At 35.2% G+C, this 26,559-nt stretch overlaps 1 protein-coding gene across 1 annotated transcript in view; it reads left to right on the forward strand.

The window, feature by feature from the left end:
* Window positions 1–26,215, forward strand: part of LOC128855061 (205 kDa microtubule-associated protein) — a 65,305-nt gene extending 39,090 nt beyond the window's left edge. The window contains exon 2 of the mRNA XM_054089651.1: window positions 22,328–26,215. Within this exon, the coding sequence (XP_053945626.1) occupies window positions 22,328–24,328 (2,001 nt within the window). The 3' untranslated portion in view covers window positions 24,329–26,215. The remainder of the gene's footprint in view (window positions 1–22,327) is intronic.
* Window positions 26,216–26,559: the final 344 nt, after the last annotated feature.

Below are 26,559 nucleotides of genomic sequence, written 5' to 3' on the forward strand. Positions count from 1 at the left end.
TTGGTGTAATATGGAGTCCAAATTTTATACAGTCTTCGCAGGAAATCAGGCTGAATTTCGGCAATAACGTATTGACCAGCCAATAAAGTATTGCCAACGGTGACTTTCACTGGGTGTTATGGTTTTTCCATAAAGGCTTGTATATTGCAAAGGCCGACAAGAAATTTTCCCGGAAACCAGAGTCTTCTTTTTCAATGAGTTTTGATGCACTGAGTCCAATCGAGGGTTAGTCACGTAGATCAAGTTATATTTGTCCAATAGACACTGCGTTGTACCCAATGATAATGCGACATCCCGTCCATTTATGATATTATGTCCTATGGTGCCCCGCAGGGGAGCATTCTAGAACCCCTCTTATTTATTCTGTTTATGAATGATATTGGTTAATGCTTTTCGTTTGCTGAAGACGTTGTAGGTACGCTCATGGTCTTAAAAACTTGCCGTCCGATTTACATATTGCCCACACTTGGTGCTATTTAAATCATTTTCGCTAAACATAAGCAAATGCTTCCATTAAAATGGCCAATACTTGGCATATTTCGTGTAATATTGCTGGCTCTCTCTTCCAATCCGTTGCAGAAATTGGTCTTTACAAGTCTTCTTCTTTCGAATGCATTTGAATTGGCTTTAAAATCTTTGTTAATTTTTTTCTGTATTTTGAGATACTGAATTTTAAAAATTTCTGTTTATTGTCTGTCTGCGTTATCTTTAAAAGATTTGTGAATATTGGGGAAATTTATAAATTTAACAATAATAAAAAAATTTATAAATTTGACAATAATAAAAAAAATTATCACGTTTTGGAAGAGAGTATTTAGTAGTTGAGCGATTAACACAAAATTTAGGTTTCAGTTTTGGAAAATCATGCACTTTTCGAAAGTTACTAGACTATTTCATTTTCCAGGATAATTCTGCGCTCTCTCATTGCACCAAAACTAGAGTATTTATTTTCTTCACATTCATACTTACAGTTCTGGATAGTCTTAAACATTGGACTAGGAATGAAAGCCATATTAAAAACAATGACTTTTTCACAGGTCCCGATTTTATTGTCCTCAACTGTATGTATGTATACTTGTGCATATGTAGATGTAAGTGGTTCGGTTGGAGGGCCTGCGATGTGTGCAAGATTAGAGAGTGCTCGTATTCGTGTTTGCCCATTTTCCGATTTGCCGGTTGCATAGTTATCTATGTAGCTTGATGTCTTGCTGGTGTTGGTGGCGTGTAAAAATTTCAATTGAATTTTACTGGTTTGTTGCGTTTCTTTTGCCACTCGCTTCGATTACTCACTGCCAGGCAGATGGCAACGTGATGCGAGCGGTGAATGATATTACGACTTGCCGACTGACAATGTGGCACATTGGCGATCTGACTTTCAGTCTACTTGTATTTTACACCCGTTTGCATGCATACGTATGTATGTGTGTGTCTTATTTCTTCAACTTGTGTTGCGCTCGTTGTGTGTGTGGTAACAAAATTGCTAGACGGCAGACTTTGGTGGAGGCAATGACAAGCCTTCGTCTGTTGCTTCATTTTTTCGGTATCTTCGCTCGAATACTTTGACGCTGCGCAAATTTAAAAATAGAAATTACGATATTTGGCTGCTTAATTTGGCAAAGTACAAAATGTGCACGCAAATGTACATACATATGCTCATACTATGCTATATATAAGCAAAAAAACAAAAAAAAAAGAAACATTCATTTAAATAAAAATGTTGTTGCTGCTATGTAAATTCATGCATGCATTTAATAATAAAGTGCTAATCGTAGCCGCCCAAAATTTTTATGGTTTTCTCCTTTAAATTTCAGCCTATGACGATTTTCTTTTTAAGGTTTAATGGCCCATCGATAAAAGCGTTGGTTGGCATTTCCATAAATTTTCTTGTGCCGACTTCTGCCAAATGTATCGTTTCGTCCATATGGGGGATTATGTATTACTCATGCTCAGTCTTTGGCTCAACTCACATGTACTTAGATACATACATAAAGTACAGGGTCTTTAAAGTTCGAATTTATTTTTGAAATATACTTTGTATGGAGGTTCATTTTTTTATTTATTGGCATTTGGATTAGAGTGGCCGCCGTAGCCGAATGCGTCAGTACGGAACTAACATAGTACCCGGTCCTACTAAAGTTTTTTCTAATAGTGGTCGCCTCTCGGCAGGCCATGGCAACCTGGCAGGCAAAACTGTAGGCCCCCATTTGTGGGAAAACATCAAAGAAGCACACCACAAATAGGAGTCGTCCAAACGCCCAATAAAGGCTAATTATGTATATATATACATGTAAAAATAGAAGCTCTATAATTTATTTTTGAGTTGTTTTCTTTCAAAACTTTAAAATTAATAAAAAAGATGTTAAAGTATTTATTAATCAATAATATATTTTCCTTCATTATTTACAATGTCTTCCCAACGTTTAGGCAAATTTTTAATTCTCATAAAAAATTTTGTCTTTGGAGCCAAAATACGCTTCGATATCCCTTTTTATAGCTTCTTTGAGGAGTAGTTCCTGTTACTCATATGGGATTGAAGTCCACGGAAAAGGTGATAATCACAAGGTGCAATATCCGGAGAGTATGGTGGATGCGGCATTAGCTCCCATCCCGGCTCGTTCAGCTTGCCTAATGTTTATCCTTACACTCACGGTATCCTCTCCGTGAACAGTGTTTATTTCTGTAGTAGTAGTTGTAGTTATTTTTACCAATTGTATAAAAAAAATATGCCTCTTATACGCGTTCGAAGATTCCATTTTATTTTTTAACAACACGTGCTTCTATCCGCTATTAAAATCACTTGTTGAATGCATAATATATCAAAGAAAATATAAATAGTTCCGTTATATTCCGCGAATAATTTTTTGTATGCAAAAATCAGGTAAAATACGCACGAACTTATGGACTGACCTGATATTTCCAGTTCATTCACATAACATAAACTCTATCTTTTCAATGATCCCACGGAAAATAATGCAAAGGTCTTAAATCGGGCGATGTAGTAGAATTTTGTTTGCTAATAAATGCCGCGTCCCAGTTAGTATTAGCAAGTCTTGCAAGTGCATTTCTGCAATGAAAAGGCTTCTCGTAAAAAGCCACTTAATAACCTCTATTACGGAATAAAATCTACATATAGGAATTTATTGGCAAATCTTTGCAATTTATTTGTTTTTTATTTAATTTTAATTTTTTTATGAAAATATAGTTCATTCTCCTACAAATCCATACCAAACCATTTAGAAAAAAGTTAACAAATGTTCGTCAAAATTTAAAACTTTTTAATTAGAATTGTTAGAAAATTCTAGTATGGAATTTTATAGCTCATTGAATTCTGGTTTGAAGTGGCTCAGTAATCGCGTTGATTTTGACATTTTTGGTTTTAATTTTTTGCTTAAGATGTCAGATATTTTTTTCATATAAAAAAAATCGAGCGGAAAACATTCACAACTTTCAACTTCGCCTAATATGTATAAAGTATATTTTTTTACATGTTTGTATGCATATATGAGTAGATAAACGCTCATATGCTCCCGCGCAGTCATAGTCACCAGCTGGTGACTCCACGCATAATTAAACAACAAAGTCAAAGTGTCAATATTTCAAGCAAATACATTTTCTTAAGTTGCAGTAGTATCTAACAGTAGTTCAGGGTATGTTTTTTTTACTTATAACTATAAATATACAACTATCCATACATACATATGTACAAATATGGGTGAAAATGGTACCATAAACATTTTTTTGATACTATTTCTCTGTTTTCTAAAACACTAAAATGAGCAGTAATCTAATCGAAACATTCTATGCAACCCAGCCGGTTTTTGCCTCCTTTATTTGCTTTATGTACTTATGCTTACATACTTACCAAAATGAGCAACAGTTATCAACAATCGGCAATCGTATTTCAAGTCGTTCTTAAATAATTTTAACTGAATGGTGTTTGCCAAATTTGCAAAAAGTTAATGGTGAATAATCGTTATTACCTCAATGTTGTTTATGTCTTTCTGTGCGTTCGCCATAAATGTGGCAATACGGCATTGAGGCAAGTGCTAGACACTGTTGTATATAAGTAAGTATGTGCATATATAAATACAAAAATGTATATGGATACACATATACATATACGAATGCATGTGCGTAATACCGTTAACGCGAAAGCAATTGTCATACAATTTGTGCTGAAGTTGATGGTAAATACTTGCGGGTTTCAATGGATTGCTTGTGGCTTATGCATTTTAGCAGCCAGTAGCTGAAGCCGGCAGTCGGCGTCCATCACCCACTAGACTGTTGGCCTGAGCTGCTTGAGCTTTCGCGCGACCTACCTGCATATGTACATACATATATATAAGTATATATGCTTTGCTTGCTCACTTCATAATTCAGCACACTCATTTCTTCCTTTGTTTGCTCTTTTACACATACGCACATTTGCACCATTCACACATGCATAGGCGATTATATTTATATGCGTACGCCAGCGCATTGTTGATGTCATCATTTGAGCATTTTGTTGATTTGTCAATAAATACTAATGTGGTGCTTATGTACCTATGTATGTTTGGTAAAGAAAAATTTAGTAGCTCACAGATGTATGCATGCATGTATTTATGTATGTATTGTAATATTTTGCATAGTGCATTTTATTTTAGATTTGAACCTATTGTTTAAATTAGCAAAGGGTTCAGTTGTAAGGGGAAGCTAATTTTAGAGGGATGAAGTGAGTTATTTAGGTGAGTGAGTAATTGATTTTTGTGTTTTTTGTTTCTTGTTCTATTTTTTTCCTTCTTGATGAATCATTGTTTATATGACTCCAAAATTAATTAATTTATATGAAAGTGCGACAGCTCGGGAATTGCTGTACTGCTATCTGAGAAGCTAGCAAAATCCCTTGACTATTAACCTCGCTAAAATTAATTCGTTGCGGCAACGCTTTTGACTGACATGTCAATGGAAAAATTAGTACTTTTATGCTCATGCGAATCACTTTAGTATTAATTCGAGTATTGTTTTATATATATAAGTAAATACATACATATAACTGAAATGTTTTCTAAATTTTTTAAATTTAAGAAATAAATAATACAACTTTTTTCGAAAATTGTCTCTTATATATTTCTTACAATATATGTAAATCGAAAATTGGTGTATGTTTGCAAAAATCTATCCTTTTTATTTAATCCCAATTCGTTATTTGACGACATCGCGAAAACTACATGACGGAAAAATTATATGGATTTTCTGGGGGATTTATGCGGGAACCGAGGTTATAAATAATTTCATAAGCCTGTTGAAAATTTCAGATGAGTGCTTGACAAATGAAAATATAGCACTCGGTGCGCTTGTACATGGTCAGGAACAAAAAAGAAGGCGGAAACTTCACAATTTATTGCTTTCATAATTAAGAATAATAATTAAGCCCATAAAATTGGAAATTTAAGAGTGGCATAACCCCCAAAAAAAAAAACTCGTCCAGCCAAACTAGCTAGCTGGGTCCAGTTATTTCAATGCTTTTAGTTTTCGAGAAAAACTGCTGTACCACATTACTCGCCTTTACCACAATACCTGCACCTACTCTATATTTTACAGCTGATGCAATCATTGCTTCTATAAATAGCGCGCAAGTAAAAGAATATCGGAATCCTCGATGCGGTCGATTAAAAAAAATTTGTTTGGCCACAAAATAATACCAAATTACCTCCGGATCGTGGGCTCCAATATATCTGTGGACTTTTGCCAAAACTTAAATTGAGCACTTAATTAAAAGGTTAAATTTGCCCTAGGACGACCGTTCAGGATTTATTGATCGGAAGCACAAATAAATCGTTTTGTCAAACAAACAAATTTTTTCTATCAATTTTTTTATCATTTGATTATTAATTATTACATTAAAAACTAACCAAAACAAAATTAAAATTGACAAAATTATGCGCAGTCAAAGTAGGGGAACCTACAAAAATATATAGAAGACGGTGTCCTGGCGTGCATGATTCCAACTCTCCTGAGGATTTGAAAAATAAAAACCAAACGGATTCCTTATAATTATAGATGCCGTTATTAAATGAGCCTTGGGCAAGTTAAACATTTTTTTTTCACACTATGGCGGCTGTTTGAAAAAAAAATTGTTTTTTTTTTGCATATTTTTTCAACAATTCGGATTTTTTTTAAATAGTAAATAAAAAGTTATATAGTCGAGCTAGGGTCATCCGATGAAGGGATGTATACATATTAGGGCGGGTCGATTTAAAAATCGCTCATTGCTCTGTGAAAATCCTATTCTAGAGATCAAAATAAGAAACTTTGCCGAAGGAACCATACCTCTAAAACGAATTCTGATGTCCCCCAATTTGGGTCGAACGAAAAATCCCACTTTGACCCATTTAGAGTGCTCCAATCGAGTCCAAATGTATGACCGACCCCCACTAACTTTGGACGGCCGATCCACCCATGCCAGTGGCACACCCCCTGGAACTCCCCTAGGGGGTTCCCCATACAATCATTTCAAAATATCACCATTTTTGGCCTTTACATGAGAAAAGAAACTAAAAAGTTCGACCCAAATTGGGGGACATCAGAATTCGTTTTAGAGGTATGGTTCCTTCGGCAAAGTTTCTTATTTTGATCCCTAGAATATGATTTTCACAGAGCAATGGGCGATTTTTTTGCCTCCCCACAAAAGACACTAAAAGTTCGACCCAAATTGGGGGACATCAGAATTCATTTTAGAGGTATGATTCCTTCGGCAAAATTTCTTATTTTGATCCCTAGAATATGATTTTCACAGAGCAATGGGCGATTTTTTTGCCTCCCCACAAATCGACCCGGCCTAATACATATAGGTATGTATATATGTAGAACATCTTCCCCAAATTGGAAGTAAATCGGTTCATTAGAACTGGATATATCCCAACCGCCAGCTCGAAAGAAGTAAATAGTTTTGAGAAAAACGCGTTCAAAGTTTTCAGATGCGGTCGGATCGGAACCGATGCCTTGTCACCAAAAATTGACAATGCAGTCAATCGATCAATAAAAGTCATTAGTACAAAAGTTCTGATCTAACTAAAAGTAGTAAACCTTTTAACGTCCAATATTTAAGTTGATGTTTTCTTTTATTTTACAATTTAGCGTCACAAGTTCCCGTTATATCTGATATTGCTACAGTGCCTTGTGTGACACGAGAGCTAAAGTAATTTTTAATATGAGAAAATGTGGTTTCTATCAGCTTAAATTATTCGCTTAAAAAGGCAATGGCGTAATTTGTCTTCATTATTTTTCCTGTGAGTGTAAATGCTCGCCGGTATATAGTATATTTGTAGGTTGTACATGCGTACATTCGTTAAGACACATAGGTAAGTATGTATCTACTTGTGTGTGGAGGGATTATTTTTCGCCGGTCGGCTTCTCTTCGCTTTTCTATTTTATTATAAAATACGCAAATAGAATATAAAGGAGGAAGGTAACGCATAGAAAAGGTATTTTCGATAGGAAAAAAGCTTCAGCGATTTTTTCCTCGAATGTTTACCAATACTGTTCGCAAATAGTAGAATCATTAAATAAAAACCACCACATATGAAGTGCTAATGCATGTGTTTGCTTAAACAGTAATAGATGTTGTTTTCTATTTTGTGGATTTTTGAACTTTTTGCAAATCTTTAAATGTATGTGTCTTTTAAATGTATACTAGTAAAATTCTTCTGATGAACGCAATTTTACTTTATTGAATTTTAATTTATTTAAAAACTACAAATTTAGCAGAGAAATTTAACCGTCATAATTAGCTAATATATGTACGTGCTCGAGAACGAACGAAGTTTTGGTTCAAGAAATAACACTAGAATAGAAGAATTAATAGTTCTTTATTTATATTTAAAGAACTATATATTTGCTTATAGGCTAAAAGATAGAATTTTTAAACAAATAATATAAATAAAAAATATACGGTCTTAAAGGTCGTCTGCCGGAATACGCGATATGTTTTTAGCGCATCACGTAAATTTATTTACAATTAATTATGTAAAAAAACTAGCTTTTCCCTATATTATAATGTGTCAAAGTTGTTTTTTGGAAAATTTGCATCACGGAATTGTGATAATATTTGATATCTTCCAATAAAATTTTCAAAGTCTTCTTTTTCATTTAGATTGCAGAGATTGCATTTCAAAATATTGCATCTTCCTTTAAATATTGGGGATATTTTGTACCCACCAATTTTATCATTGAAGTAAGTTTTTTCTATGTGGAAGACTAAATGTTTTTTCTCTCTGCACTTTTTGGGACCGTTCCCACATTCTATCTCGAATTTTTTTATTCCTCATCTTTATAAGCGTTTCCTTTTCTAAGTACCTGTAAAAAATGTAAATATCGCATATGAGACAAAAGCCAAGCTTAACAATTTCAGTTTTGACATTTTCACACTGATGTTTCCATGTAACAAAACTTAGGCAGCAGCCTACGTAGGTGAAGTAATCTCTTACAAGCTCCAATTTGAAATCCAATTCAAGTAAGTCTCACAAATATGTATAAATTTACATACATACAGTGGCAGAAAGTCGTGGCGGACCCACCAAGTATTAATTCTGTTGTCTTTTTATTTCCTTTTAAGTGAAACACATTCTTTTTACAAAGTATGCAGACTTTTCTGTGTTTGGAAAATGAATTTTGTTTGTTTTTGTTAATAAATATTTTTGGATTAAAATTTTTTTGTTAAAATTTATTGTTTGTTGTTAGATTGGATATGTTTGGAATATATTCTAATGCTACAATGTTCACAGAAATCTCCAAACCTCGCTTTTCAATGGGGTATGTAGACTTTACTGTGCCACTGTACATAAGCATATACGTACTAAGCTCTTTACAGTTTTAACAAAAACTCTTTGAAATCATATTAAGCTCAAGAAAATGCTATATGAAAAATGTTCACAATGGAAAAGTTCGCTTCAATTTACTTATAACTATGCGAGTAATCATATTTTTATAATAAGGGATGAATGCAACAAGGGCTTAAGCTTTCGTAGTATTGGAAAATATGATCTTGATATCTGATATTTGCTGTAAAATTAAATTTACTTAGCCTCATAAATGCACTTTCTTGCAATGTGGCCGAGATCGGGAAAAACAAACAGCATCTGTTCGTGTTCACCTGCTAGCTTTTTAGCAGGCGTAGTCATATGAAAAAATTTAATATCTTCAAGCTTAAAATACGATTGTATTTAAATTTAGCATAAAAGCACATTTTGTAGATTTATAAAAATATTTAAGAAAAATATTATTTTTGTTATAAATAATATGCACCTATATTATTGTATAAATTTTTATTTCCCAATTTTTGCCGAAAGAAAAATACCACCAATTTTCGTAGAAAAAGTCCAAAAACGGCTAATGCCCAGCAGTATTCCCCGCTGAAACGACAAAAACAACTGAAAGATTTCAAATTTTCGTTAACAGCGCGAAATGCATTGGCTTGTTTGACTAGCACAGAAATATTCAATAAGGAATATATTCACTCGTATTTATCTGTGGGTACGATAGCAACGCACACATCCAGTCAGATGATTTATCGGTAGCAATTTTTGATAATTTCAAAACGTTCGTTCATAAACTTCACCTTGATAAAAGTGTTAACCTTGAATGACGTTTCTACAACGCTATTTAATAAAGCAATTCTAGAGTGTGTTTTACAGGGTGGTCCATCTACATAACGTTCGGAATTTATTTATTTTACGTAATAAGTAGGTACGTTCGGACGTTTCTTTTGATTTTTTTGTGTGAACATAAAGACAAATTAAAATTAGTTTGTTATGTGGACGAAGATTTGAAGCAACACAGAGAAATACGAGTATAAAAAGCTAACAATTTAAAATTAATTTAATGATGACGTATTTGCGATAAGAAATTTGTATTCGGACGTTATTCAAAATGGGATACAACTGTAAGGTGCTCTCTCAGCTTATTTCTGACAATATTGAATTATGATTGAGGATTATTTCAAAAAGAAGAAAAATATTAATAAAAAAAACAGTATAAGGAAAGGTAAAGATTAAATTCGCTTTATTAATATTGAAAATATTTATTCGGACGTTACGTTGTGAACGTTATCTATGTACTTTAGTCGTTAATAACTTGTGTTTTAGTCAAACAGTATTTAACTGTTTACTAATTAATAGCACTAAAAGTGCACCGATAAAACTACAGGGTGGTCCATGTATAGTGCTTTCTCTTTAAAAATTGAACAAAAATAAAATTGTTTTTTTTTTCCGTCTATTATTAGTTTATTCAAAAGAGCAAATATTCTCATTATTTATGGAACACGATTCGATGCTCGATATTCGCCTTAAGGGCCTGAATCGTTAATGGGTTGTTCGCATGAAATCCACAAAAAAGTCTAAGGGCGTCAAATTGCAGTTGCGAGATATCGAATTGGCATCTTCGAGACGGCTAATATCGCGTTTACCGCGCTTGGCGCGCAACAAATCGATTGCGGCATGGCGCGCCAACCTGCTGAAATCAAAGACAGTTCACGATCATGTCAGTGTTGGGCTACAAAAAATCTCTCTGTAGCGGTCACCGCTGACGAAAAAGGCTGTTCGAGCAGAATTTTGAAAGGGTTACACAAGACTGACATTGGAAATAAGTTTGAAATATTACCCAACGTTGTTCAAGCGTAATTTTTATTCGATTTATTTCGTTTCGCGCAGATATGATACTGACTTTCTGTTAAAATTTCCTGTTTGAAATATCTGCCGCTATGAAAACAACATATGATTGAAAAACAAAGCGATATATGGACTACCCTGTATTATTGTTGCGTTTTATGCCAAATAAATTGACTACAAATCAACCTTCTCGGTGTACATAAAAGAATAAAATGTGCAAATTAAATAAAAGGTGGAATATTTCAAATAATCAAATTTTAAATTTGATTTTATACGTGTGGGAAATTGCTGTCCGAGGAGCTTTATTATACAAATTTCGTTCCAAAAAAGAAAAGCAGTGAAAAAGTTGTATGCCTTGAATGTTTTTTATATGTAACCAAGCAAAAACCACAGAGCAAGGCATCTTCCCTAGAATGTCAAAATCTATAAACACCAATAATGATTGAAAAGTTTGAAGTTTTTTTTATAAATCTTGCACAAGAAGGCATGCAATTTTGAATTATATGATAATTGTTAATGCACCACTCTGTATTTAAATATAAAATTGCTATCTATATTTATATCTCTATAAATATAAATTAAATGAAAAAAAACCTTGTCGGAGCCAACGCCTTTTCTGGTGCAAATTATCTAATTCATCGGTTAAAAATGCAAAGAAAGCAAAAACGCTAAATAGGGGCGGGTATTTCTAAAGCAAAAGGAAATCTACACATGATTAATTAATTATACTTCATTATTAGATTTTTTTGTCTTACGTGTGTACATACCTACATACCTAACTACATACATACATACTTATAAGCAAGTAACTTTCTCGTGTGAGTGCAAAGTTTTGCTTGTATTAGATTTTTCGCCACTTCTTTCACTTACTTCTTTTTTTTTTTGCTCGCATGCGAATGAAAATTGCTCGTGCGAATTTGCGCAAGCACTAAGCGCTCGCGCATTAACTTGCTGTGGCTGTAGCCCAATTTCAGTGCAGTGCACCGATCTCTGGCAATAGCAGCGTTGGCGACTGGCGGCTTATACAGTCGCTGTTGGTTGGCGCTTACAGCTGAAACTGGAGCTTAGACTATGAAATTCGTTTATATGTATGTTTGTTTGCATTTGGATCAACGAATTTGTATGTAGGCACCGGCGTTTGCCTGGATGGGTGACTAACTGGCTATGAAGCCGACAGAGCGGACTAGCCTAGCACTAAGAGTGGCTTTTGTATATATATATATATATATATTATATATGTGTGTGTGTGTGTGTTGCTGATTTTAGCATGGCTTATTATGTGACCTCATTACACATGGTTGCTCCGCAGCCATGCACTACCACCATTTTTCCCAGCTTTAGTCAAATACTTCATAAGTATTGTATACATACATACTTATATAAAAATAAATACATACATACACACGAGCATATTATAATAGTATGTACATTAGATGGCGTTTTATTGCAAGTGTTGTTGCTGCTCGCTGGTAGTTGAATGCCAGCAACTGTTGCTTTTGTTATTGCAGCCGCTTTGCTGCCGTTTGGTCAATGACATTTTCAGTTGCCATCATTTGTTTTAAATAATTTTTCCAAATACCAAAAACCAGCACCACGAGGCGTCGTCGTTCGTTCCACGTTGCTGTCATATCTGCACGCTGTTGTTCTTGTACATGTTTGCTACCATAGTCGCTAGCATCGTCATTACCGCCGAGCCGTCGTAATTTTTGTTGCCATGTTTTTATTATTATTTCTTGGGTTGTCACTCTTATTTGGTGTGTACTGTTTGTTTGTGTAGTCCCTTATAGAACGCGCCATGCTGCACATTTACATACATTCATAGTAGGTATGTGTGAATGTACATTCCTAGTGTGAGGGGCAGCTAAGTTTAGCGAGAAAACATTTTGCCGCTGGATGTTTTTGTTGCCGACTGTGCGACTTTATCGTCCAACCGACCTCCTCGGCTTCATATTGCTGTTACCTCACGCTGTTTGATTTCATCTCTCCCCAAAATATTTATGTATGTGCATATGTATAGATGTGTGCGTTTGTTGTGTTGGGTTTTTGCTGTAAATTGTGGTCGAGTAATTATAAACGTTTCGTACACTTCATATTTCTTATACTTGGATACTTTTCGACAAAACTTTTTTTTATGTTTTCCTTTTTTGCTTTTGCGTTGCTTAATAATCGCTCGAGCAGTGCTGAACGATCGACCGACACCACTTCCAACTTTTGTGTCATCTCATCCAACTCAAACAAATTCATTCCCCAATGTGTTCTCTCCCGGAGACGCAAATACTTGTGTGTACATATCTTGTTCGCGTTGCTTATTTCCAGTTAGCGGTTGTGGTAGCTGGGTGTATTTGTGCGTGACATGCCGACAGTTGGTCTAGGGTTCGATACACACTGTGGATATTGAATATCAAAAAATATGTTTCTAACAGTATTTTCCCCTTCGAGTGTTTTTCTGCTCTTAAAAGGTTTCTTAAAAAATCTGTGTGCCGTTCGGAGGCAACATAAAATTGCAAAGCTCTCTCCTCTTGTGAGGCAACAGGCAGTGATTTAACCCTTTCAATACGGATTTTTTTAAGGGGAAAAAATATTTAACCATGAAAAGTTATTACTAGTGATCTAAATAGTATGCCCTCTTGTATAAATAAAGAAATTATTTCTAGGAAATAAGATAATGTCCTGGGAAAACATTTTCCCACCCGTAATGAACACTCAGTAGATCTATAATTGTCGTTTTTCCACTTACTGACCTAGCACGTGCTACGATTTAACTACGACTGCAAAACATGTGTAGGGAAAAATACAAAGTATAACAGGTCATACGGAGCATAATTGATGGTATATCTCGTAAAAAACTGATGGGAAGAAAATACACAGCGATGCAAAGAAATATTTGGCATTTAGTAAAACGAAAACACTCATTGGGACGTATGTGTCCCGTTAGTATTGAAAGGGTTAAGAGCATAAGCATGGCCTAAAACTTTCAAGGATGTAAACGTTCGTCTATTGTTATTGTATCGTATTTCACAAATTTCTCTTAATAAGTACTTGTTCCTAAAATATATTCAACTAAGTGTGAGTAAATTTGACAGAACTGTTTGAACTCATTTCAATTTCCGATAGTGCGCGTATGTCGAATGTATTAGCATTAGAATTAAATAATGTTTTAAAACTAGCAAAGTTGCACTTAACGAAACAAGTGAGAAGAGCATAAAAGTTAAAAAAGTGCAGGGACTACTAATATAAAGAAAAATATCCAACTCATTTCCCTGGATAGGCCAATACATTTCAAATGACAATCTCATTAAAGCAAAGTCTTAATTTTTAGAATGTATCGGGTGTTTTTTTTAGCTGCGTGAGAATTATGGATATCGATAACTATGACTTGACAGCTGAGAACGGCAAACTGTGTTGACTTTTCTGTTCAGTAAGAAATGGCAAGTCATCATGAAACGTTTAACGCCAGAACAATGTTTCCAAATTGTGGAAATTGCCGTAACAAAAAAACCTAAATTTGTTCGCGGAGTTCATTGAGCACTGGCGGCATCGTCGGCCCCTATTTCATTCGAAATGAAGAGAAGGGGCTGCCGGTACTATCGACCCTTACTGATTGATTAATCAGCTAAACATCGATGGCAGCCGTCATAGCCGAATGGGTTGGTGCGTGACTACCATTCAGGAGTGCGTAGGTTCTCTGTGCATGAAAAAGCAAAATGATTGAAAAATAATTTTCTAATAGCGGTCGCCCCTTGGCAGGCAATGGCAAACCTCCGAGCGTATTTCTGCATGAAAAAACTCCTCATAAAAATCAATTTGCCATTGGGAGTAGACTTAAAACGGTAGGTCCCTCCATTTGTGGAACAACATCAAGACGCACGCCACAAATAATAGGAGCTCGGCCAAGCACTTAACAGAAATGTACACGCCAATTATTATTTTTTATGAACATCGATGACATTGGGTTCAATATTCAAGCCACCATTGACACCATATGGCCAAGATTAATGGAAAAAGTAGTCAAAAATTGGACCGATGGACCATGTAACTTGTAGTCACGGCGAACATGCTCGTACATATGCCGGATATCGTATTCAAAAAATAAATCCCATGTAATTATCTACCAGATAATAGTAAAAACAAGTTCATACCAACACTATTTCTGTTTTGTAGATGTTATCATTTCAAGTTCTCAAGCCCTTAAAAACCCGATATAAGACAATATGGAATGTTTTTTTGACAACTGTTATGCAATGAATTTTTCATGATAAAAATAGTTCTGTGAATTAGGAATTTCAAAGAATTTATTTTTATAAATGACGAATATTTTTTTAGAATACGATTTTATAAAGAAATGTGTGCCACTTTATTAAAAAATATGTATTTTTCTTTAACTCGCATCATTCAAAACATGTTTAAGCTCTTTGAATGTGCGTAAAATGTATAGCAGTCATGTTCCTATCCCACATAAATACGTTTTTTTTTTATATTTTTAGTACCGTTCCAAAAATGGAGCAATAGGAAAACACGCCTTTGTAATATTTGTATTCTAAATATAGAGATAATAAAAATTAAGAAGGTTTTTATATTTTTTTTGTTTAATTAATTACTGATAAATATGCTAATAGTTATAAAATATTTCTATTTATTAAAAAAGTGGAAATGGATTCGAAAATATAAAAATACTACATTTTATATGAAAAACTGCAAAACACTTTTTTATGTATACTAACCTTGTATTTTTCAAATTTCATGGTGGTACATATTTTTATGGCGCACAGCTGCTTTGTTTATTATTTTTTACTTACGACTCCATTAATGTCGCCACTATTAAAAAATAATTACGGTGGCATTCATGTAAAAAACTTAAATCTTAAAAATAACCTATCCAAAAATAAAACACTAGGATGATGTGATGGGTTAAGGAGCATGTACATATTTCCGCACATACATATGTACGCATCAATGAGAATATATGTATGTATATATAATTGGCGCTTCCACCCTTTCCGGGTGTTTGTCCGAGCTCCTCCTCCTATTTGTGGTGTGCGACTTAATGTTGTTCCACAAATAGAGGGACCTACAGTTTTAAGCGGACTCCGATTGACAGATATTTTTTTTTTGGGGAGAATACGACTATAATGAGAGTGCAACTATAAAAAACGGAATTTGTTTAATTTTTGTATTTCCAATTTCTTCTATTTTAAATTATATTGGCTTCCAGCAAAAATAATATCTACTCGCACCTCAAAGAGTTAATTCTTTAGTTCCAGTTTTTTCTTTTGGCATTAAAGGCACCTACAAGCCAGCCAGCTGTAGTTGGCTATTCAATTATACTTTGTTGAATATGCTTTGCTCGTACCCACCCATAAATCTGTTCACTTCAGAAATGGCAAGTGTTATGCTGATTGAATATTTAGTGTGTGTGTATATGGAAATGTGGATTCCGTCTCTCAAAGACGCAGTTTCCCAGTATAGAAGTGATAAGATTTATAAAACTGATTGCCTTCTTCGAAAATTCCAGTATTGTTGTAACTCACAATAAAATATTTACATATATGCAAGTTTCAAAGTAATGTATTGTTTATATAAATTAAATTTTTGTTGGTGTTGTTGTTGTTGTAGCAGCATAAAAATTCCCCAGCCGGTACGGGGAATGCTGCCGCAGTGCCAGTCCCTGGCCGGATATAAATCCGGGTCGTTTCGGTAACGTAGAACCGACTGTCGTGGAACCGATATTAATTTAATAACCAAACTTGCAAATAATTTAATAACCAAAGCTCTATCGATTTAGAATTTTTTTTTAAACTATCTTAGTCTTACTAAAACGAGTTTGTTTTTCAACATTTTCCCATCACATTCACCAAATTTTCGTTCAATTCAAAATTCGTCCTTCACCTTTATAGGGTCCTCATTTTCCTAACATATAATTTAGCCTATAACACCCATGTAAAAAGAAGTCTGGTTCGGTGAAATTCCGAAAGTTTGAAGGCCGGACTCCAAATTTTCTGCGAACTTTCGACACCAGAAGTCCATTTTTGCACATACAGGGTGGCCTGTCATACCGTCTTGTTGGGTATATGTACTTTTCAGAACCGCCGAACTGACTGACTTTTTGAATTGAATTTTCGAAAATAACTGTTTAACCAATTTATTCTACAATATTTATTTGATACCCCTTAAAGTAATCCCACTCAGATAAAATACACTTAGGTCAACGCTTTTACCATTCCAACTCTGACCAAAAAGTGCTTTGATATGGGTTAAATTCTTCCAACGAAGCGGACCTTATTTCCACAATTGTGACGAATCGCCGTCTTTTCATAAGAATTTTCTGTTTTGGGAACAAGTAAAAATAGCAAGCGGCCAAGTCCGGTAAGTGCGGTGGTTGATGCAAGATTACTGATTGAGATTTTTTGATAGCAGCTCATAAAAGCCATTTACCGTTTGAAGTAGACTTAAAGCTGGGATTAGTGGTGCCGTAGCCATAACCATAGCCGCAACATTACAGCATTTGTCTGCCGATTAGTCATGCCGCAACCATAAATAGCTGCTATTGAAGTATAATTAATGACAACTTTTGCATTTTGTCATAAAAACATGGATAATTCTCCACTTAGTCAAATAATAATAAATTAATAATATTCAAATTTTTATCGCAAATATAGAAACAAATGTATTGCACAGCTACGGGGAAAACCTAAAATTCCATAGATGCATATGGCTACGTTAATAGTTACGGTGTTATGGTGTGGCACCTATGATCTTCTACTGTGATACAGCTGATTGCTATGGTCACGGTTATGGCTAAGGAACGGTATCACAAATCGCAGCTTAAAACTGTAGGTACCTCCATTTGGGGAACAACATCAACACGCACGCCACAAATACGAGGAAGAGCTCGGCCAAAGCCCTAACATAAGTGTACTCGTATGCGCCAATGATTTATAATAATTTTAAGACTAGCTGTACCCGGCGCGCATTGCTACGCCAACAGCTAAAATAAATTTAAGAATAATAACTTTAAAGAAAAATCAGTACACAAAGATTCAATTCATTCTAAACCATTTTATTGATTTTGTTTATTTCGAAAGAATCGGTTGAACGGGGCATTAGTTGCTACTCTGCAGCGCCACCTGGTGCCGAGTGGCAGCAATGAGCATATTCTACAAACCTTCCCGTGGAAAAATACATATCTGTACCAATTTTTTTAATAATCGGTGCAGTAGTTTTTGAGTTCAACGAGGACATATACACTTGTGCCCATACAATTAGGCCACTAGATAGAGCATGAGGATTTAACAAAAACACAACATATATAAACCAAGCTTTTGCATAACGGTAATAAAATTAAGAACTGTTACCTATGACGAAAATAAGGAGACAAACAAAAACAAAAGTTAACAATGCATTTGGGTAAAGTTCAGAATAGTATCAAAATACGTAAAGCCACGTGTGCTCACAGAATTAAGCCAGTGCAGGTTAAGTAAAGAAGATAATAATTTATTATAAAAATTATAAAAGTAAAGCACAAAGTAGTTACTTTTAAGTTATTTTGAACTGGTTTTCGGATAATTTAAATAATTTTTTCGTCAGTATGGGGAAAAATAAGAGTTCAACTCCTGAGGAAAGAAAAATTATATGGGAATGCTTTCAAAAGCATAAAAACGTTACAAAAGTAGCAGAGCTTCTGACTTTTTCGAGAGGAAGAGTTAAGAATGCACTCAAACATTTCAAAACAAAGAAGAGTTTTGAGAATTTGCCGCGTAAAAAGCCAAGAAAGACCACGTGTTACGATGACAGAAAAATTGTTCACATGAGTAAGGTGGATCCTTTTTTGACTTCTACTGAAATAAGGACTCGAATGGAGGAGTACCACAACGTAAAAGTTTCAGCTCAAACCATCCGGCGGCGTTTACAAGAAAATTCCTTAAATGGGCGAATCGCACGAAGGAAACCTAACGTGTCCAAAAAAAACATTGCAAGAAGACTTAGCTTTGCGAAGCAGCACCAACAGAAAGACGCAAAATTCTGGGATCTAGTGGTATGGAGCGATGAATCCAAATTCAATGTATTTGGAAACGATGGCAGACCCTATGTAAGGCGACCTCCATTAACTGAGTTAAGTCCAAGGTATACTAAGAAGACTGTGAAACACGGGGGGCCTTCTGTAATGGTGTGGGGATGTTTCAACGCATCTGGCGTAGGCCCAATTGTTAAAATAGATGGAAAAATGACAGGTGTTATGTACAAAGATATCCTTGCGGAACATTTGGATGGCGACTATGCTGATGATCTGCCGTTAGCTTGGATTTTTCAGCAAGATAACGACCCCAAGCACTGCTCCAGGGTTGTTAAGGACTGGTTTATGTCAAAGAAAATAAATTGTTTGGAGTGGCCGGCTCAAAGCCCCGACTTGAACCCCATTGAAAATTTATGGGGCATTATTAAAAGGTCAGTTTCTGCTAGAAAACCGTGTAATAAAGCAACATTGTGGGCAATGATACACGAGGAATGGGGTAAAATTACACCGGACCAATGCAAGACACTAGTCCGAACAATGAGCAGTCGCTGTAGGGAAGTTATTTTGAAAAAGGGTTTCCCTACAAAATATTAATCTAGCTTTGGTTAGGTTTTGACACGTTAATGTCGAATTTCCTTTAACTACAACAACTTTCTCACAGGTGGCTTAATTACATGAGCACTGAAATTTCATCATCATGAAGATATTTTAATTTTATTTTTTTAATGCGTATTTTGTTGCATATTTGTAAGTTAAAACAATAAAATAAAACTAATTTCCTTTCTTAAAATGGTAATTGCTGTTTTTATTTGCCTTGTTCCAATGAATTACCATGCCACATTGGTTTGGTCATACGAGTGGCCTAATTGTATGAGCACAACTGTAGGCCCTTATTATGAGCAACATTCGATCTTCGACTGTAGTCGAAAGTGCTGATCGAACGAATTTTCATTTGGTATTATGGTGCTCATTCGTTGAAGAATAGGACTATTGTGAATTTCGATCGCTCGACGCATTTACAATAGATAATTTTTTCTCAGCTGATACAGCAAATCAAAATAAAAGAACAACCGATTGTGTTGAAACTCTTTGCTAACAACATTTTTAAAAGTTAAAAAATTATTTTTTGTGAAAATGAGTACAACGGAGTTGTGGTTCGACGATTCATCGGACGATGAAAGATTAGTGGAACTAGCTAGAAGTAGAAAACAGTTGAGGGGTGCATCCAACCCCCTAGAAATGGCTTCCATTGAGTAAGTTTAGAATTTTCAAAATGTGTTGACGTACTTAATATTACAGAAATTTCCTTACAGATTTTTAAAGAACTTTAGATTATCTAAAGAGGCGTTTATGAACCTACTGTCCAGTACAGAAAACCAGTTGCAGCAGTGTACCCGAGCCAAATCCATTCCAAATATTTTAAAGCTAGCCACAGTTCTGCGATTTTGTGCTCAGGGATCGTACCAATTGAGTATTGGTATTGAAGGTATGCTAGGACTTGCTCAACCCACTGTGTACCATGATGCTGAAGACATTGAAGTGGAGTCTAATAACGGAGAAGTAGGAAACATAAGAAATGAAATTCTTAGAATATTATAGAAAAATCTAAATAGTATTAAATAGAAGCCTTTACGCCACAGTTTCTGTTTTATTTTTGTTATAAATTTTCTTTATTCAATTATTCGTCATTCGAAAAAAATATGTATTTCAGTTCCTCTACGTATTTAGCCCATACCTACCAAGGGAAAATAAAAATGTATTTCTATAAACATCACAAAAAAAAAAAAACCATTATTAACCTTAATCCATTTTGTTGCCGTTCTAACTGGTGGTCCCAAGCAATTTAGCTCCTTTGTAAATTCCTTCCATTTTTTTGCTGCTTGAACTTTGGTGCAAATCCCTTTTGCGAATTGTGGATTCTCTTCCATTAATGAAACTAGCCTTTCTAATAGCTGTTTGGTACTCACGACATTCGACCTGCATAAAATTAACAAAATTAGTATATATTTATTATTTGGTTACTATAAAACCATAAATAATCGCAAGCAACTTACATTTTAACAAGTTTTCCCAAAATACGCTACACAATCGAAAGCAAAATTGCATTCGACTCTAAATTCGGTATTCAACGAAAATTTCGACAGGATTGCACCGCTCATAATACCAAATTGACATTCGATTTTCGATCTTCGACAACCAACGAATATCGAAGATCGAATCTAACTCATAATAGGGGCCATAGACAAACATTCATTTTTATACATAAAGATGGCGCAAAATTTATCATCCAATGTTTTTGAATACTCTTTCACTAAATAAAAAAAATGATTTTTAGTGATGGAAATATTTACTTTGACCTTTGCGCGTTCCATTGTTTGTCTGTTTGTTTACTCCAGTTGTCTAGTTCGCAAGTCAAATTTGACTGATGTACGACGTCATTTGAAAAAATTATAAATCTTCCCAAAGGCTGATTAATTTTGCGCCACCTTTAGTTGAAACTGTAAACATATGTTCAGTATACAAAACGAAAATATCAAAAATCGAATGTTCATCATACGAGTACGTTGCCCGGCAATTTGAAAAATCGCTCTACTTTTTGAGCACACCTCGTGTGTACATCTGTATAACTCTATGACAATTGCGAAATTTATTTGTGCAAAAAATACTTAAAGCTACATATATATACGCATATGTATGTGTGTATATGTATATAAATACATATATATATTTCTAAGTTGAAGAAACGTCCACCAATAGTTCCGAGCAGTAGCGGTCACCGTCTTCATATTTATTACGCTTCTTCCTTGATTCTCTTTTTCTTTCGACTTACTCGCTCTACATCCGATCCGTATTTAGCACTTCGTCTTAATTCGTTCACACATTCCATTGCTTGGTATTCTACTCCATATTACGGCCACTATACTACTTCCTCTTCCACGACTCTGCTTGATTATTATCCACTATTATTTTCTAGCTGTTATCTTCGCTTTTCGCTTTGTCGGACAACATTCTCCATACCAAATGGTACATATTCTTTTACCCCACTTTGAAAATCATCGTCTTTGCTGATATGAAAAAGAGCATTACTCAGCTGAATTCTTCGCAGTTGTAATTCAATTCGTGGTTGGTTTTTGATCATCTGCCCGTGCATTGTTGCTGTGATGCTGTATACAATTATCAAATAATTTTCTTAATTGCTGTTAATTACTGATGGCACTGCCTAGCTGATACTGGTTCCAGCTGTGACTAATTCCTTGGTGTAAAATTTAAACTATCTAGATTTTTGATTTTGAATGTCAATGCTTTTCGGACGCAGGTATGAGAGTGTTCTCAATCATTTCATAACATTTTGATGTTTCGTACGAATGCTAGTGCAAACGTAAAAACTCGTTAATGATGCAGCACAAATAGTTATGCATGTCTTGGTAGTAGAAAATAATTGTTAGAAAGTTCGTCTGCCAACATGCTGTGGCATTTCTTCGCAGCGTAAGCGCTTGCATTTTTTCTATAAACATATTAATTCTGTATGTGAACGACGGTTGAATCATTAAGAAATAGTAATTAATAATAACAGGTTTATTAACTATATTTACATGTTTTATTTAAAATATAAATAATTAGCTTACATTCATTCAAATTCATGTTTTCATATTTTCATGTTTGCTTATAGGTAGAGGAGGTTGCCCAGACCGCAGCTAACATCGTTGAAAGTCTGAATCCATTTGCTGCTCCAGAACCCGAACAACACGAAACGGTTGAACAATCACCAATTGAAGCGGATCATCTGTTTTCAACCGAATCGCAGCTACACGCTGACTTTTTGCAACAAAACGAACAATTGTACCACAACGAACAACAGGAACTGCACCAGGCACAAGAGCCCGCACATGAACAACATGAAGACAACTTGTTTTCGCTACAGCCAGAGGATCAGCCATCAGCATCCGAGGCCATGTTAGAGCCCGATTTGAATGGATTTGAAGAATACGCGCCCGCATCTCTTACCATTACTACTCCCCCCGAACCGGAGCTAACTGCTTTATCAAATGAACCAGCGCTGGAACCGACATTCGCAGCTCATCTAGAAGCAGCTATTGCGGAACCAGAGCCCCCCCTACCATTGATTGAGCCAGAACCTATGAATCAGCCAGAACCTGAAACCCTGTTTGAGCCAGAGACTAAAATCGTGTTTGAGCCAGAACTTGCTGCTCAACCAGAGCCTGTGCACGTGCCCGAAGCAGATACCGAGCCTGCGTTGATAGTGAGCAATGACATTGTTTCAAATGTGTCCATTAACGGTGATTCTTTGCTGGTGGCACCCGAAGAGCCTGCTCTTACAGCTGCAGTAGCAGCTTCTGAGCCTGCATTTGATGAAGCCAAGCCGTCTGTAGACGAAGCTGTGGTTGCGGATGAAACTATGCCTGCTGCCGCGGCTATTGGTGCTATTGCAGCTGCAGCTGCCGTTGCAACTGTTGCCACTACTGCAGGTAGAAAAATTGACATTAAAAAGCCTCGTACACCCACTTCCACGAAATCGAAAGCAATTGATGTCAAAAAGACTTCAGAGCCAGTTAAAAAACCTATTGCTGCTACTGCTGCCAAAACGGCTGTTGGTGGAGCCTCAACCGCAGCTAGGCCACGTTCAACTCCGTCTAGGGTAACAACTACCGTCGAGAAGAAGCCGACAGCTATTACTAAATCATCGACTACCACAGCTACTCGCAAACCCTTAACTTCCACGGCTGCAACGACTAGAACAGTTACTAAGACAACTACTGCAACACGTCCAACGTCAGCACCGACAGCAGCTAAGCTATCTGCACCTCGTACTACTACCGCAACTACTGCACGCCGTTCGGCACCAACTAGCACAGGCGGTTCTACAACTACTTCCAATGGCACATTCGCCGCCAAATCCAAACCAGCCAGCGGTGCACCAACTAAACCGACTACTTTGGGGCTTTCGGCTACAACTAAACCCAAATTGTTATCGCCACGCACGACTTTGACTTCGCAAGCTCGCAAGTTGACCCCTACTAGTACTACTGCTAGGAGTCCACTTAAAACTACGGCACCAACTACCAATGGCGTCACAAAGACTTCGACAACCACAGCGACTGCTAGTCGCGCCAAGAGCTCGACTTCTACCACCATAACAACCACAACTACAAAGACTTTCACAGCACGTCCTGCACCGAAGACCACGCATTCATCGACCTTAACATCGACTACAACACGTCGAACTGTAGGCAGCGTATCGAGCAGTAGCACAACTGGCACAAGAACTGCAACCAGTATGTTGCAGAAAAAGACACCACCGGGCAGCACCAGGCTTACAACAACCGGCAAGTCTCCACTAACGTCTGCTAAGACATCAGGTGCAGCTCTGAAACCGAAAACCAAAGATGTGACTAAGAAACCAGTAACTCCAATCAAATCGGCAAATGAGGTAAAGCATAAACCTGCCGTAGAGCAACCCAAAACAAACGGTACAGCTAGTACAGGAGCAGAAAACGAACTGGGGAATAATTCAAAGCAACAAGCAAATTTGAATGGTGAAGGTGACGGCCCACAGCAACTGCTTGAAAATGGTATGCATCACATGGAGTTAGAGAACGGCGACGGCTCATTGTTAGAACAGCATGTAGAAGCAGCTCTGGTCGATGCTTAAAAAGTAAAGAATTAGAAGACTTTGTATTTTTTAAAGTGCAGTAAGCAAAATGAAGAAATGTTAGATATCAAAGAAAGCGTCGTCATTTAAATGTAATTGTTTTTGTGGGGGAATCAACCTTGAGACGAATACAAACCGCAAGGTACTAGGAAATAGAATAGGAAGTAGCGACGGGTAGAAGAAGCAGCTGCGCATAATATTACTAACATTATTGCTATGCAGATTGCTAATCACAAGGAATACAAGTAAAAGCAAAAGAGTATTTTGGCAAAGGTAGAGAGAAGTATGCTAATATGAACAAATTATAATGAGCGGTACCATGAGAGAGAGATAGTAGAATTTCGTATATGCGACTAAACGTAGATAACGCAGATCAGTCGCTTAATGAATGCGACTAGAACGAAACAGCAGCGTCGAATGTAAAAATAGTAAAAAATGGCAAATTGCATGCAGAACGAATGCAAACAAGAAAAACAAAAACAAAAACAAAATTACTGCATATATATTTGCAACGAAAATATTTACAATTTGAACTTGAATAGTTGTCATTTCCTTTCGCTCGGTTTAAATTTAAAACTGTTCACGTCTTATTATTTATGTGTGTATATTAAATACTCGATTGGTCACTGTACTTTAAGTTGTTGCATGGTTCACTGTGGTGTTTCGTATCTTCGTTGTTTACTTTTTTTTTCTTTCTCACTTTGAGAAAAAGAAGAGAACAAATTTTTATTGGTCATTTTTGAAATGTTTTGTTATTTTGCTTTTATGTTGTAAAATTTTGATAGTTCGGTGACTAAAATGTTTTAATTGCCTTTGTTGCTCGCTCTTTTGTGCACGTCCATGACCTTAGTGGCGAATACTACCACATCCGGTAGGTTGGCTATAAAAAATGTTGCACAGTTCAAGACAAAATAATTATTGTAAACGTTTTTTATACACAATTTCTACTATGGATTGAAGTACGAATTTTCGTCGTTTATCATGGATTTCTATGTATTGTAATGGATTTTTAACTTTTACTTGTCATTTCAATAGTTAACTTTGTGCTGGTGAATGTATGGAAAAGACGAAACAAAAGAAAAAAACGAAATAAAAAATCATAAAATTTATGAAAAAGCAAACGAAACAAAAAAAAAGTTATTCTTACTATCACATGTGTAGACCGACCAGTAATATTGGCATAATAACGGTATAATTTATACTAAACTACTAATATCCATTATGCAAAACCATTACATGAGAAAAAGCAAATGCAAATGTGCATAGCAAAAACAAAAACAAAAAAAAAAACAAATAAATGGTTTAAAAAATTAAGCGCAGAACGCGTCGTACTAAAAAAAAAAAACAAATATATGAAGTGAAAATATCTTTTATATGCATACACGAATACCTATTAATTAATAAATGACATGCGAAAAGATCTTTGAATCAGTAAATATACATAAATCATATTACGATCGAATTCTGCATTTTTAATATATTTTTGTACTTCATTATTTTGTTCCTGTTTACAATACGTGAGAAAATGTATAACTAAAGAAAACGAGACAGTATACTTAACGATTTTAAAAAGTGTTTATTATTACATATATGCCAATCAATGTGTGGATTTCCTTTGCTCCTACCCAGTGTATTATTATTATTCTTACTTTTATTTTATTATTATTTCCTTTGAGATTCATACTTTTAACTTTTGCTGGTGTTTCCCTTTGTATTATTTTCTTTAATTTATTAAAAGTTAAAAAAACATGAAATTCTCATCTTAAAAGTCTGTCAAAATAAACATATATATATAATATTATATTATTCTCAAAACTACGATAAATTTACGATAAACTTGTACGCAAAAAAAACGATTAAAAAGCTACAAAAAAAGAATAAAACTAATTTATGCCTTTGTTTTTCTTTTTGAGTTTTTCTTTTTTTTCTTTTTTTTTCTTTTTAGTTATTACTTTCTTTTCAGCCACTTAAAAATTTACTTTCGGATAGATTTTGGGAAAAGGAAAGCTACGTATCAATAAATATCATTTAACTCAAGAAAAATTCTAGAAATGGCTGCTTTAAGATTTTTAACTATTACACGCTTTGGGTGTAATTGGAGCGATTAAGCTAGTATATGTATAGATATTTACAAATATGTATTTTGACATTTCGAAATTTGATATTTGATCGATTAATTATATGATATCTATTACAATTGCGTTGTACTAATTAAGACTTATATTATCTCT

The sequence above is a fragment of the Anastrepha ludens genome, chromosome 2, assembly GCF_028408465.1.
Source record: "Anastrepha ludens isolate Willacy chromosome 2, idAnaLude1.1, whole genome shotgun sequence".
NCBI lineage: Eukaryota > Metazoa > Arthropoda > Insecta > Diptera > Tephritidae > Anastrepha > Anastrepha ludens.